The sequence below is a fragment of the Leptopilina boulardi genome, unplaced genomic scaffold, assembly GCF_019393585.1.
Source record: "Leptopilina boulardi isolate dan_hultmark-lab unplaced genomic scaffold, ZJU_Lbou_2.1 LbouV2_273, whole genome shotgun sequence".
Taxonomy (NCBI): domain Eukaryota; kingdom Metazoa; phylum Arthropoda; class Insecta; order Hymenoptera; family Figitidae; genus Leptopilina; species Leptopilina boulardi.
In genome coordinates, this window is record NW_026137833.1 from 2,942,102 (window position 1) to 2,957,066 (window position 14,965).

A 14,965-nucleotide genomic window follows, 5' to 3' on the forward strand; every position below is an offset into this window, starting at 1 on the left:
TTAATTCAAATCCGTTTAAAACTGAAAAAGGAAATCAGGTAAAGTGTATGGTGCAGTGCAAGTGCAGTGAATGCAAAAAAGTTTATACTGTTTGCAAAACATAACCTAAAAAAGTTTTTAACTCCAAACAGTGAGTTACCGACCGAGTATTTTATCGGTAACACTTCTTGGTCGGTCTTTTTTAAAACTTTAGATTTGGTAACTTTTTTTGCTTCAGACAAATATACATTTTTTAAATTCAAATACATTATTTTTGACTGGAATAAGAAATTTCTTTGAATGTAGTATATATATATATGCACTGATTAGAATATTATTAGTTGAATCACTGATTGAAATTTAAAGAGATATATAATGAAAAAAAAGTGTTGAATTAATAAATATTCTAAAAATATCTAGAAGCGATAGAAGCTTATTAATAAATACCCCTTTACTTTCTCTTAATTGATCAAAGTCCATCCTCTTAAAAGGAAGTATATACGTATAAGGGGAGTACAAAGTTCATTCATCTTTTCGGTATTTCGCATCATATAAGAGGGATTCACTTGGAAAATAAAAATTCCATAATTTTCATTTTCTTTAGTTTATAGTTATATGAAAAACATGATTTCCATTTTAAATAATCTTTGCTATATATTATAAAATAATTACACTCAGAAAAAAATTTGTTTAAAAAACCAAATTTTTGCTTAAATTAACCAAATACATTGCTATACAGTTAATTAAAAAAAATTTTTTTTGTTGAATCAACCAAACGTTTATTTGGTTTAATCAAATTCTTTCTTCAAACGAAAAATTTATTAAAATAAACCAAACGTTTATTTAAATCAAACAAATATTTATTTGAACCAAACAATTATTTATTTGAACCAAACAAATTTTGTTTGAATTTAAACAAATTTTGTTTTGAAATAACCAAAAAATTGTATTAATACAAAAAAATGGTACATTTGATTAAAACAAACCTTTTCTCTGAATGATATATTTTTATTATTTGAGATAATATTTTTTTAACATTCATTCTTTTTTTTTTCTTTGTCAAAATACAAATTATATTATTTTTGCAAAATCTCAATACTAATATTATTATTATTCAATCAAATGATTTTCACGCAACAATTGTGTAAACTTTGTGTTATAATTGCTAATAATAATCACGTTGAGAACACATGTTAACTACACGGTAAATTCAAGTGTTCACTTTATTGGCTTAAATCCAATTTGACATAACCGGTTACATACGTTCAGTGCCCGGAAGCTACTTTACATTAAAGGAAAAATTGATTGATGCAAAATTATATTGCCTATGTATATATATTGTTACACATTTGTTTAAATTATTCAGTTTTAAATATTATTACTAAATACGAAAAACAAATTTTTGGTAACATTTCAAGATATCGTATAGGTATATAGGCAAAAAGTATTTCTATACATGTTCTTTCTCCATTTTGTATATAAATATTATTTTATTTAAATAAAATTAAAAAATAGATAAATAATTTTACTGAAATAAAATTTAAAAAAATAAAAATAATTTATTTAAATAAAAAAAATGCATTTATATTTTTTATTTATAAAATTTTGTTTCAATTTAAATAATAATAAATTAAGATAAAAAAAACAATATTTCTTTAAAGCTGTAAATTTTACAGAAAAATTTAGCCCTCGGTACGAAAACGTCACGGTCAAGGAATTTGACCTGACTTCTAAAGTCACCTCCATTAAAATGACTCAAAATCTTAGAGAAGAATAGACAAAGTTTCACTTATTTCCACTAGTGTAAAGATAAGCAATCAAGTCATAAATTTCGAGTTTTGTTACCAGTTAGATGTTCGAGTAAGAAAAATTTTTTTTTTTTTGACCTTGCTGAAATAAGAATAAAAAATTTTTTCTACTCATCACTTCAATAATTGAAATTCGATAAAATAAATAGAAAAATATAATACCCAAATTAAAATATTAATTAATTATTAACTAATTTGTAGTAATTATTAAAATTAATATTTCAAATTACTCATTACTCATAGTCCATTTTTCTCAAAGTGAATAAAATTTATTTGATTTAAATAATCGGTTACTTGACTATTATCAAATAAATATTTACTCGAACCAATATAAAATTTTATTTCAATTAGTATATTAATTTTCTTTTTCCTTTTATATTTCTTTTTATATTACTGTTACTATATTATAATAATGTATTGCTCGCTCATGTTCAAGGGTTGTAATAAATAAATAAACAAATAGGAAAAAAAAATTTTATCATTCTGTCACATAATGTTTAGAAGAATTGGGAAATAAAAGACAGAGATTGTAGTATGCGTATCTCACAACAATGCGTAACATTAGGCAACACACTGCACGTAATAGCTTATTCAAAAAAAAAAAAAAATTTATTTTTTTTTTTTAATCTATTTAAAAACTTTCAATTTTAGTGCATTCACTACTGTCATTCAAAAGAGGACAATCCCTTTAACTGATCCAAATCCCGTTTTTCTGGGTCACATGCTTGCGCATTAAAGTTGGCCAAAAACTCTCAAAATAGTTAATCAAAGAAAAAAAAATTTTCTCTTTTTTTGGCCGGTACTCACGTTCTTCCCTCGTGATGGCCATTTTCTCTGATCAGCGCACACGCACAAAGGCGTCAGCAGCCGAGGAATGTGTGATTATCGCGTTTCGAGAACGAAATCAAAAAGGTCACGGATTTAAGAAGAAAGAAAAAAAATTATATATGACAAAATCCCCCCTGAGAAAAAAGTAAACCGAGAAGGTCAAATGAAAATAAATAAAAAAAAAAAAAAATGAGAAGGTGACAAGGGCCCGTTAAAAGCACCGACAGAGAAACGCGTGCCACTTGATAGCAAAAGGGAACTGCTCGTCTGAAAGCACAAAATCCCAAGGAGTTCTCTGGCAACCTACCAACGAGAACCTGGCTGGGCGTTATATTTAGTTGTCCGAGCCACGAATTCACGTATGGATAGACATTTATACAATCGCACATCTCTTTGCCTCCTCTTTCTCTATTTCTCTCTCTCTCTCTTTCCCTTTTTTTTATCTTTGCGAACACCTTCGCGGTCAATCATTAGATCGCACACTACGAACTGTTATTTATGTGGAAAAAAGAAAAACATAACTGCACCGTTTACCGGACAGTTAGTGTTAACAAGGTGAATATCAATTAATTTTTACAAAATTACACGTATTTTAATAAAAAGTATAATATATATGTATGAAGAATATTTATATTAGATTTTAAAAAATATTAAGATAAGTCTATTGCTCCAATTATCGAACACAGATAATAAGGACGCATGATTATACATTCTTGTTGGAGATACAACGATATTTATAAATATTTAAGGTTTTAAGTAAAATTCAGGTAAAACCAGGTACTTGAGGTACCTGAGTGCAATTCCGGGTTGAAGATTTTTGTCAGTCGTGCTGTTATAGTACTGCGGATAGCATTAAACTTTGTACGGCTCACTTAAAGAATTCAGTAAAGAATCTACATTAAAGTCAATTCTATGCTTGTCAAATTAACATTATAATTGTTCAATAAAGTCTTAATTTATCTGTTACAATTTCTTATCTTTCATCTTATACGTGTTTTACTTCCAAATAACCTAACCAGTTTCAACAATTCTAAAAATCATTAGCTAGAATTTTCATTTTATGGAATTTCATTTGTCCTAATTATTTCTGAGCTGAATTTTTAATTGTTCGCATTAGTATTTTGCAAGAATTTTCATCAAAACGAATTTTCTATATTTCATAATTTTTATATAACCGAAAATTCACTTCACAGAATTTTTTTTTCTTCCAATTTTTATTTAACATGATAGGCATTTTAAAGAATTTTTATTAGATAGAATTTCATTACATAGAATTACATGGAAATTATATCAAATAATAATTCGAACAAATGAAAATTCATCTGAAAGAAAATTCTATGCAATGAAATTCTACCTAATAAAAATTCTTTAAAGTGCCTATTATGTTAAATGAAAACTAGAGCAAATAAAAATCTAAATTAGTAAAAATGTTTACTAATTTAAATTAGTGACTAACTTTTTGCTTTAGAATTAGTTAAATTTTACTAATAATTAGTACAATTTTACTAATTGAGAAGCAAAAAGTGAGTTACTAATTCAAATTAGTAAACTTTTTTACTAATTCAGATTTAGAGAGAACATAATCATGCATCCCGTATAATATAGATTCGAGGCGCATGAATATTCCCCAATTGACATTTAAACGAAACGCACATAACAGAATTGTCATTTATCTAACCTGACATATGTAACAGAACTGTCATTCGACCAATCGCAATTTTAATGATAACTTTCAATTAGTCAATTTTGAAATTTGCGCCAAAACAGTCGGTCAAATGATAATTCTGTTACATATCAGTTCGGTCAAATGACAATTCTGTTGCATATCAGTTCGGTTATGTGACATTTCTATCAGGTCAGGTTGGTTATGTCACACGTCACCGTAACACTTGCTAAACTTTCCTGCTGCATTTTTGTAACAAAGCTTTCTTTTTCTTCCCTTTGTTTTGTATAAAATCAATACTATAGTCGCGACATTAGTCTGACTTACTAACTAGTTCTGTATTAACCAAAAGTATATATTAAATAAGGCGGAAGAACATTTATGATCTCATATAGATTGTCCCCTTATTTGCTTTCACGCCATTGTAATAGATAATGTTTTTACGCTAACCCTAGAATTGTATCGAATCTAAATAATAAAACCTATAAGGTCAGTTTTTCTGTAATTGAATTGTTCTTTGTATATCAAACATGGGTTTTTCTCCGAATTCAGAAAATAAACGCACTCTAAGTTCGCTTTATCGTACATTGTTTCATTAAGAGAGTATATTCCTTTTTATTACAACAATTCTTGTGAATCTGAAAGGGAAGTCACCCTAATGCACAACAATTAGATGGTCACTTTTTAATTAAGAGTGATAATGCAACTTGCTTTTGAGTCAAGCCTTGAGCCTAACGTGAGCCTCGAGCCAAACTTAAGCCTTGAGCCATATATGAGCCTCGAGCCAAACTTAAGCCGTGAGCCTCGAGACAAACTCAAGTCTTGATTCAAACTTAAGCCTTAAGCCAAAGCCAAGCCATTAGCCTAAAACTTAGTTTTTTTTGTCACTTTTTAAGCTTTCAACATGGTGTAGCTCAGAAGGACTTGATTCTTGGAGGTTTTGACCTGAATATTTTTTGTTCAGGAGGTGATAATCTACAAAACTGCAATGTTTAAAAAAATTTGACCGAAAATTTTTTGCCCCTATAGCGTGTGCGGGGTCCTTTAATATATTGCATATTTACTTCATATACAACATATTAAATTTAATACAGATTTTTCTAACAGTGCGTGTGGTCATCACCTAGACCGATCAACATTCCTGTGAGCTCATAAGCGATATCTGATACCAGCCGTTCCTTCTCATATTTAAAGACATCGCAGTGGTCCTTTTTCATACATCTTAGTTTAAAATTTTAAAGGTTAGTCGTAATACTTTTTATCTAAATCCTTCCTAACTCCTTATAAAAATTTGTAGTAGGTAACCTTTACATTCCCTGTTGCAGTGAAATGCTGACTTTCTTAATTTTCAAGAATGCGGTTGCTTCAGGATACTCTCTCTCAAAGATCAATTTTATAACTCTAAATGTTTGTCTAAATAAACTTGTAACTTTGTCATTGAAAATTAATATTCTTTTCTTTTCCCTGTACACGGTGCTCTTCGATGAGGTTTAACCCAAAAGTTCCCCCCCATCCAATTTTTCTCTCAAATCTCATTCTAGTATCAAAACTGAATAATTTCAGCCAAAAATGAAAATCTTTTATAGAAGGAATAAAAAGAAAACTCAATTTTTCGTAATTTTTTGTAAGTTATTTGTTATAGCTAGATCCAAAAGCACCCCACAGTTAAAATTTCTTTTGGAAATTAACGTATGTGTACCTTAAGCAACATTAATGCAGTTAAGAGAGTTAATTTAATGTTAACTCACTCTTGGAGTTGATTTTTAACTCTAAAAATGTTACTCCTAACTCCGGTTGCCATTAAATTTTGGGGATTTAATGGCAATTGAAGTTGGAAGTAAAATTTTTGAAGTTAAAAATCAACTCCAAAAATGAGTTAACATTAAATTAATTCCCTAAGTATCAACTGCAAAAGGATGGGGAATTAAAATATAACTCATTTTTGGAGTTGTACAGGAAAAAACTAAATTTTTACAGATTTTCAAAAAATTCGACTAGGATCGAATTTATATTATGTATTTTATTCGAAGTTCTTTCTTGGCATGTTAATTTTTCCAAGAAATTTCTCTCTGTATACAATTTAACTTTGTATAAACGGCTAACCTATATATTATACATTATTTAAATAAAAAATATTAGCTTATTTATGTAAAAGATTAAAAGCAGATAAGATTGCACTACATATATACATATCTACAATTCTTACAAATATATACAAGCCATACTACTTTTTTTGCGAGGAAAATTATTATTGAAACCACAAGAAAAAAAAACTGTTCACGTATACTTTTTTTTAAAAAGTGAAAGATTTAAAGTATCAATAATATTTTTCCTATTCTATTGAAAAAATACAATAAGATAAATATTATATATATTTAAGTTTAGAATCATACCTTTTGGATTCAGTCTTTCTGGGTTAAACCATGCATCTGTAAACAATATAAGCAATTGTAGATTTAATATTTTACATTCCATCACCGCAAGATTAGAAAATAGAAAAGTATATAAAGAGATATTATATATAAAGTCAGATTAAAAAGGAGGTTAGCAGTAGCATCAATTTGATTTGATTCTAAAGCGCATATAGTTCAATTAATTTCACACTGAAAAAAAATTTATTTGATTCAAATACCGGTGTATTTGGTTATTATCAAATAAATATTTATTTGAATCAAATATTTCTTATTTGAATAAAATATATAGTATTTGAATCAAATATTTATTTGATAATAACCAAATACACCAGTATTTGAATCAAATAAATTTTTTTTTCAGTGCATTGATATACTAAATTATAGCAAATAATTTTCAAATATTTTAATACAAAAAAACTCTTCAAATTTTTCTGTTTTTTTTTTAAAGTTAGCTTTAATTTTTTATTAATGATAATTAATTATACATCCTTTAAGACAAGACTGTCACAGAAAAAAAATGATTTGATTTCAAATAATCGGTTATTTGAATATTAACGAATAAATAAATTTTCAGAATCTTTGAACATTTACAAAAAACCGTTTAGTATCCATAGATAAATATATTATTTCTAATATTAAAAAATTATTTGCCAACAATTTTAATTAATATAAAAATTTCAATTAATATTATTGATACATTTAATTATCTGACGCTATAAGAGAAACAAACGAATATGCTACATTTAACTACCCTTTTCTCATGTATATAAAATATTATTTAAATGCATTAGATATATATTCATTGTGCAATATTAAAAGATTTGTACAATATAACACACTGCGCAAAATTTTTTTTTTTTTTTGCATTAATCAAACATTTTCAGAATTAAAGCATTTATAGAAAATTTTAGTATGGTTTTTCACAGAGAGAAAAGAATAAATTATTAATAGAAAATTTTATATAATAAACTTTCAATTATTATTAGAAAAAAATTCAGATGCTTCTTATAGCTAATATTATATTACATTATAGTTTTAGTTCTTGTCATACCTTTCTTAAATTCCTTGTGTTCAAGAATTAAATTTTTTTAAATCTCAATAATTTCTATAAAGTGTAATATATTTTTTTATTATTACAGGTATTATTATTACTGTTATTATTGTATCATAAAATATATATATAAATAACTTATATGATATGTTAATCTAAATTCTTAAAAATAACTATTAATTTAAAAGTGTGTTATATAATATTATAATAAAAATATTCATCAACTTTTTGGATAATTTGAATACATATTTATTTACCTCTGTATTTTAAAGAAATTTGACAATAGAATTAAAAAACATTTTTTAAATCGACATTATGAAATGTCTCACGTGAGTGCCCATTTGGACATGTAATACGCGCACTTGACACACAATATATAGGTATATACAATATGTATACTATAATGGCCCTGAATAAAGTGAAGATTAAATCTCTCACTTCTACAACTGCTAACTTAATTTTTCCACACTGGTTTATAATAAATTTTTTTTAATTTTGTTCCTACAAAAATAATATATAGTAAAAAATTTATAAATATTATATAAAAAAATTATTTTATTCAAATAAATCGATTACTTGCACAGAAAATTAAAAGACATTAAAATAAGCTGCAACGCTTGTTATTTTAATCCAATTTTGCTTATTTTAATCCATTTTGGTATTAAAATAAGCAAAATTGGATTAAAATAATAAGCGTTGCAGCTTATTTTAATGCCTTTTAATTTTCTGTATATAAACTATTATCAAATAAATATTTATTTGTATTAAATAATTTTTATTTGACTCAATTAAATGGTATTTATTTTAAATACAGAAATTTTTGGTCCAAATACAATTTATTTAATTCAAATAAAAATTATTTTTGTTTAAGTAAATATGTATTTGATAATAGTCAGGTAACCAATTATTTGAATCAAATAAATTTTTTTACATTACTAAATATAATAGTAGTATAAATTATGATGATAATATAAAGAATTAACAAGCAAACGAAGAAGATGAAAAAGAAAAGTGACAAGTAATTATTGTAACCATTAAAACAAAGAAAAGGGTTTGTAGATAATTATGATTATATTCACATATAACGAGGGCACTGACCTCAACATTGTTGACAATTGTTACTTTTGTTTTTACACTATCAAAATAATAATAATAATAATTACCACAATTACTTATTATTAATTATCAATAATTGTATATTCGCATTGATGAATATTTTTTAAAAACTAATTTTCTTGAAAAAAAAATTTAATAATTAAATTTCTAGATTTAATTACAGAAAGTTTGTTAATAAGTAGTTATTTTTATAGGCGCACTAAATTTTACAACCACTTTAAGGGGGTGGATTGCAATGAGGTCAGTTACCTACCACAAGAACTAGAGACTATTTGATCGATACCATTACGATATCACAAAACATATAAGAACTTTTCAGAACGTTTAAATTTCTTTCTTAAATATAACAGTTAACAATAAAAAAATCTGTGGACAAAATTCTTTTTTAATTGAGCAAACAAAAATGACCGATTAAAAATTTTTAATGTAAAAAATTTTATAATTATTATTATTATTATTATATATTTTTAAAATGACCACATAATAATAATCCTGAAATTCTTTCCTTCGTCCCCTAAAGGTCTTTTGTAATGTCGCGGTATTGTTTTAAAACTGATTACAAAACTTCTAAATATAGATTGTAATTAGTTCAATCTATGAACAAAAAAGTGCTAAAACATAATTAAATTCTCATTGTCTGATAGATAAAAATTAAAAAAAAAAAAAATGACTAACATAAAATTTCGATTAAGAATAAATAAAACTGCATTGATAAAATAAAAATAGTTTTTCATTAACACAAGACTAAATTTTTTTTTTTTTTTTTTTGATAGCAAAAAAAAATTATCGATATTTTCATTCATTATAACAAAATCGTAATTTAATATTCATTTGATTATTATTGAATATTCTTAGAAGAGAATAATAGATAGTACAATATACGTGTGTAAAAAGAATAAATATAACAAGTTTCTAAAAAACTGATCTAAAAACTTATATATTATCTATAAAAGATAAGAAAAAGCATTTAGTCTGAAAATAGAAAATAAATTAATTGTGACTTTTAAGACATTAATTACCGTTATAGTATGACTTGAAAACGCAGATATAGAAATAATGACTCAATAGAATATGATAAGTAGAAATTCATCTACAATTTTGTAATTTCAATTTTTTTTTTATTATTCACTTCGTATATAGTAATGGAAAATAATTGTCCAATTCTCGTTTATTTAAAATGACAATAAAATTTTTGAATAGCAAATAGTTATATAATATTTCGAAAATAAAAATTATTCGTTATCAAAAATTTTCTATTGAATTTAATAAAAGCAAAATTTTGAGATGCATGAATAAATCCTAAAATTAATTTATTAGAATTTTTAATTGACAGAATTTTATTATACCCAAAAATTTACTTTTAGCCGAATTTTTATTTCTTCGAATAGTCAATAGTCAATGAAAAGAATTTTTATTTTATAGAATTTTATTAGAATTATGTAATTTTTAGATGAATTTTCATTTTTCGAATTAACATTTGACAAAATAACTTTTTATACGAATTTTCATGTGATTCGAATTTTTAAATGACAGAAATTTCAATTCACCGAATTTTAATTTGTATATACAAATTTTTAATTGATAGAATTTCTAAAACACCTAATTTTCATTTGTCCGAAATTACAAATGGCCGAATAATCAATCTACAGAAAGATTTCGGCGCGATTTTTAAAATCAACCAATCACAATTTTATATAATATAATTTTTGATTGTTTGATTTTGAAAATTGCGCCAAAATCTTTCTGTCGATTGTTTGTTCGGACATTTTCAATTTCGGACAAATGAAAATTCGACGTCTTAGAAATTCTATCAATTAAAAATTTTCTGTCATTTAAAAATTTGAATCACATAAAATTCGATTGAATGAGAATTTTGTTAAATTAAAATTCTCTTAAATTGAATTTTTTTTTTTAAATAAAAAGTCATGTAAAAAGAAATGACTGTAAAATAAAAATTTTAACAAAAATTCGATAGCTAAAAATTTTGTTATGTAAAAATTCGTATAGAAAGAAAATCCTTTAAATTTCAATTCAAAAATTAAAAATTCGTCTAATAAATAATTATTTCTAATAGAATACTTTATAAAATTTCTAATAAATGATTTTTATGGAAAATTTATGGCGCCTTTACGAATTTTGTATAATATAGAAAATTGGTTAATAGAAATTCTGTCAAAAAATGATTCGAATATAAATTCGGCTAAAAGAAAAAATTATATCCAATGGAAGTCTATCAAATAAAAATTCAAACAAATTAATTTTAATCATTATTCATGCGTTTAAAAATTTTTTATAATTTTCCAATTTAAAAAATAATTTGCTCTTGCTAATCATTGATAATAAACATTGTGGAGAAAAATTTGTAAGAACAAAACAGTAGGTGAAATCGAAGCAAAATATCAAAACAAAAACTAAAGACACATATTTGTAGGTACAAAATAAAATTTTAGAATATTAAAAGCTTTATTATCTCTTTATAGGCAATCTCTCTCTCTCTCTCTCTCATTTTGAATTAAAATCAGAGGAGGTATTCAGAGTAGTCAGTGAAAAGCTCCCTCATGAGAAAAATTCCATTCAAAACAAGCAATTCTGTCATCACCAATATTCTCCAGTCTCCCAGTTCTCTTGTGAACGAAGAGAGCTGATCACAAGTGAATAAGAGAGAAAGAGAAAAAGAGAGAGATAGAGCACCGAGAGTTATGATTCTGACAGCTAGGTGGTTGCCCGACCTCGGTCAATTCTGCGCGACATTTCTACCCTGAATTGACCCTATTAACCCATTACAATAAAAAAAAAAAAAAAGAGCGAGGAAGAAAGAAACAAATGCAAAAATTAAGATAAAAAAATCTTACGAGGATCAAGAATATTCCAAAAACATGGAGTATTCCCATTGCAGACTTGATCCTTTTGCTGTGCCGGTGCAGTTTCCGAACCCATGTTTACTCCCCAAAGTATTAAAATTTTCTTCTTTTATTATTCCTGGTTGTGATTGTTGTTAATCCAATAATGAATTTTTCACTTTACACACCCTGTCAGTCAACCTTTTTTAAGGATGCTGACTTAAAGAGAATAACTACGCAATTAAGATAAAAATCAACAATAAAAAAAACAAATATCTGTGCGCAAGATTATTGATGATCAATCCTTTACACCAATACACAACTACGTCACTCGCGTCACGTGTATATATATATGTGAATCAGGCTAATAATTTCCTTAAAACCAACTTTTTGTTTATTATGGGATATACTTCCTTTATATATCCTCTTTCTCGCGAAAGAGAGAGAGAGAGATACGATATATATGTAGTAATTTGGAGTAGAGGGAAAAATATCAACGTGACGAGTTCACGTCGAAGAGAGAACTGAGGCTGTATCGACCCAATGAGAAGGCTCCCCACCAGAACAAACTACGCACGAGCAGAGTGCTGAAGACGAGTGAATAACTATATAGAAATATACCTATATATATATTTTTACGAACCAGCCATATTGCTTTGTGAATTTGTGATTTGACCGGCTCTTTAAAGTCTAGGATGGCGATAGTGGTGTGATATCTTCTATGATGAAGAGAATATCACAAATGACGACAGAAAATGTCAAGTTGAGTGACAATCAGAAGCCTTTTGTTGAACTTGAGTCACTTTAAAGAATAAGAGAAAAAAGTACTGGGGTAGTATTTTAAAAAAAAATTCCTTTCTACATCCATTTTGACACTTGTCCAAGCGCCATTTGCATTTTTAATTTTGGCTGATAGTTGGCATTTTTGATTTTGTAATTTGTCAAACATTAACTAGAAACATTTTTGCCATTCAGAGGAAAATAATGTGACAAAAATTAATGATTACAATAAACTATTAGGGAATTTAAAAGGAAAATAAATTTTAAGGTGGAGAGCGATAGTAGCGACACTATTGTAACAGAAATGAATATGCACTGAACAGAAAGTTTCTTGATTACTGCCGTAATGCGAAATTTAATTTTTTCCAGGTGTATCTAAAATAGTTTTAGGTGTTTCTTGTAGATTTTTTTGTGCTGAAAACGAATATATGACCTTCAAAATGCTCCATCACGTCAGAATTTTTAGCAAATGAAGCCTAAAAGGTCAAAAAATTTGTTACTTTCGATATTTTTTTTTTTAATTTTTGACAAGACGATCTTATTATAGTACTACTTTTTAGCTTTAAAAGCCTTTTTTTAAAAATTATTTTACGATTTTTTTTAAAAATTTTATGACATTTTGAAATTAACACTTTTAGTTATGCTAACATACACTTTATGGCCATATGTATAGCTACCTTAGAAAAAAAATACTAAACATAATTCAATTTGAGTGTCAATGGGTCACGGTGCGTCAGAAGGAGGTTTAAATAAAAATGAATTGGCACTTAAAAATTCTTTTTGATTATGGTTCTAAGATGAGTAAAAAACTTTTCTCAATAGGTTTTAAAATCAGCTTACGTGCCCAATTTAAAACAAATTGGGTTTTAAATATTTAAAAATAGTGTTTTATGAGGAACCAGAATTTATTTAATGTATACTTATATGCGTATAGATAATAGATGTTTTAAATTTGGGTTCATATAAATTTATTAACAATGAAGTTATTTTCTTGTTTCGTTTTTATATTTATGCATTAAGAGTGTCAAACGGTACCTGAAATTCTTTGGCAAAAAAAGAGCTTTAATTATCGCTCTGAACGTGAAATAGTATTGATTTTAAAATACTTTTTTTCTCGAAACACAAACACTTTTAACAAAATCAGCCAAAATCCTTATCTTATAAATTTCCTAAATCCAAAAGACTGTACGAATCCATAGAAAAACATGGTTGCAAAACAAAAAGTGGAAAAGTAATCTAATAACAGCTTCAACTTTGTGCTCCCTGCATGCTGCTGCCATCTGACGGCGGCAGGAGATAATGTACCTGTCATTATATTACTTTTCGTTTTGCAATCGTGTTTTTGTATGGATTCGTATAATCTTTAGGAGGTAAGAAATTTATATAAGATAAGGATCTCTAGCTGCTTTTGTAAAAAGTGTCCGTCTTTCGAGAAGAAAGTATTTTAAAATCAATGTTTATCATTTTCACGTTTAGTGCCGTTTTTATAGAGCGATAATTAAAGGTCTTTTCTTGCCAAAAAATTTCAGAGACCATTCGACTCTCTTAAATAAATTTTGTCACTCTTAAAATCGTTCTTTTAACATTATAATTTAATGTTTTAAAATTGGACACAAACACTACAGCAATATAATTATTTATATGTAAAATTGAAAATAAGTAATTATTTTATCATTTATTACAGTATTTATTAGATTAAATAAATTCTGATTTCCCATAAAACACTGTTTTTATATAAAAACTCAATTTTATTTAAATCGGGCACGTAAACTGATTTTAAAAACTATTGAGAAATGTTTGTTATTCATCTAAGAATCCTCTTAAAATTTTTTTTTGATTATAATCAAAAAAAATTTTTAAGTGCCAATTCATTTTTATTTAAACCACCTTCTGGCGCACCGTGGGGTATATTACGGTTTTTAAGGTCACTGAAAATGAATTTGATGTCAGATTTAAAAGATTTAAAATGGCAGACACAATATGGCGGTCAAAAATTTAAAAACTGACCAGATTTACTTGAAAATTGTTCCTTGGGGGTTTTTGGGATTGCTAAATTCAAAAAACCCCGCACCATATACATGAGATTTTGGGGTCCGGTGAAATTTGCTTGCAACTTTTTAATTTTGTAGTTTTTGACCTCCAGAACAAAAAATGAAAATGGCAAAATTCAAAAAAATGGACAGATTTTTTTATAATTAAGGATTAAGTATTTAAAAAAAAGTGTAAAAAGCATAAAAAATTCATAAATGAGTAAAACCAAAAAAAACTGAATAAACTTTCTTAAAACTTGTTACTCAGGGGTTTTCGGGGTCGCTGATTACGAATTCGATATCAATTTTTGAAAATCCAAAATGGCCGACCAATTTTTTTAAAATACATCGAATTCACTTGAATCTCATTACTTGGGGGTTTTCGGGGTCGCTGATTACGAATTCGATTACAATTTTTCAAAATCCAAAATACGATGCATTTAAAAAAAATTGGTC

General features: G+C 26.3%; 1 protein-coding gene across 8 annotated transcripts in view; it reads right to left on the bottom strand.

Annotated features, from left to right (window-relative positions):
- Positions 1 to 14,965, bottom strand: part of LOC127281630 (reticulon-1-A) — a 66,582-nt gene that overhangs the window by 15,238 nt on the left and 36,379 nt on the right. For 4 of the 8 annotated variants that reach the window (XM_051305438.1, XM_051305437.1, XM_051305436.1 and 1 more), the window contains one exon: positions 6,672 to 6,707. The exons of 1 other annotated variant lie outside the window; for it this stretch is intronic. In XM_051305438.1, the coding sequence (XP_051161395.1) occupies positions 6,672 to 6,707 (36 nt within the window). Of the gene's footprint in view, positions 1 to 2,594; positions 2,866 to 6,671; positions 6,708 to 11,711; positions 12,235 to 14,965 lie in introns of those variants that run through there. 3 more of the 8 variants (XM_051305439.1, XM_051305440.1, XM_051305443.1) reach the window with 3 other exon arrangements.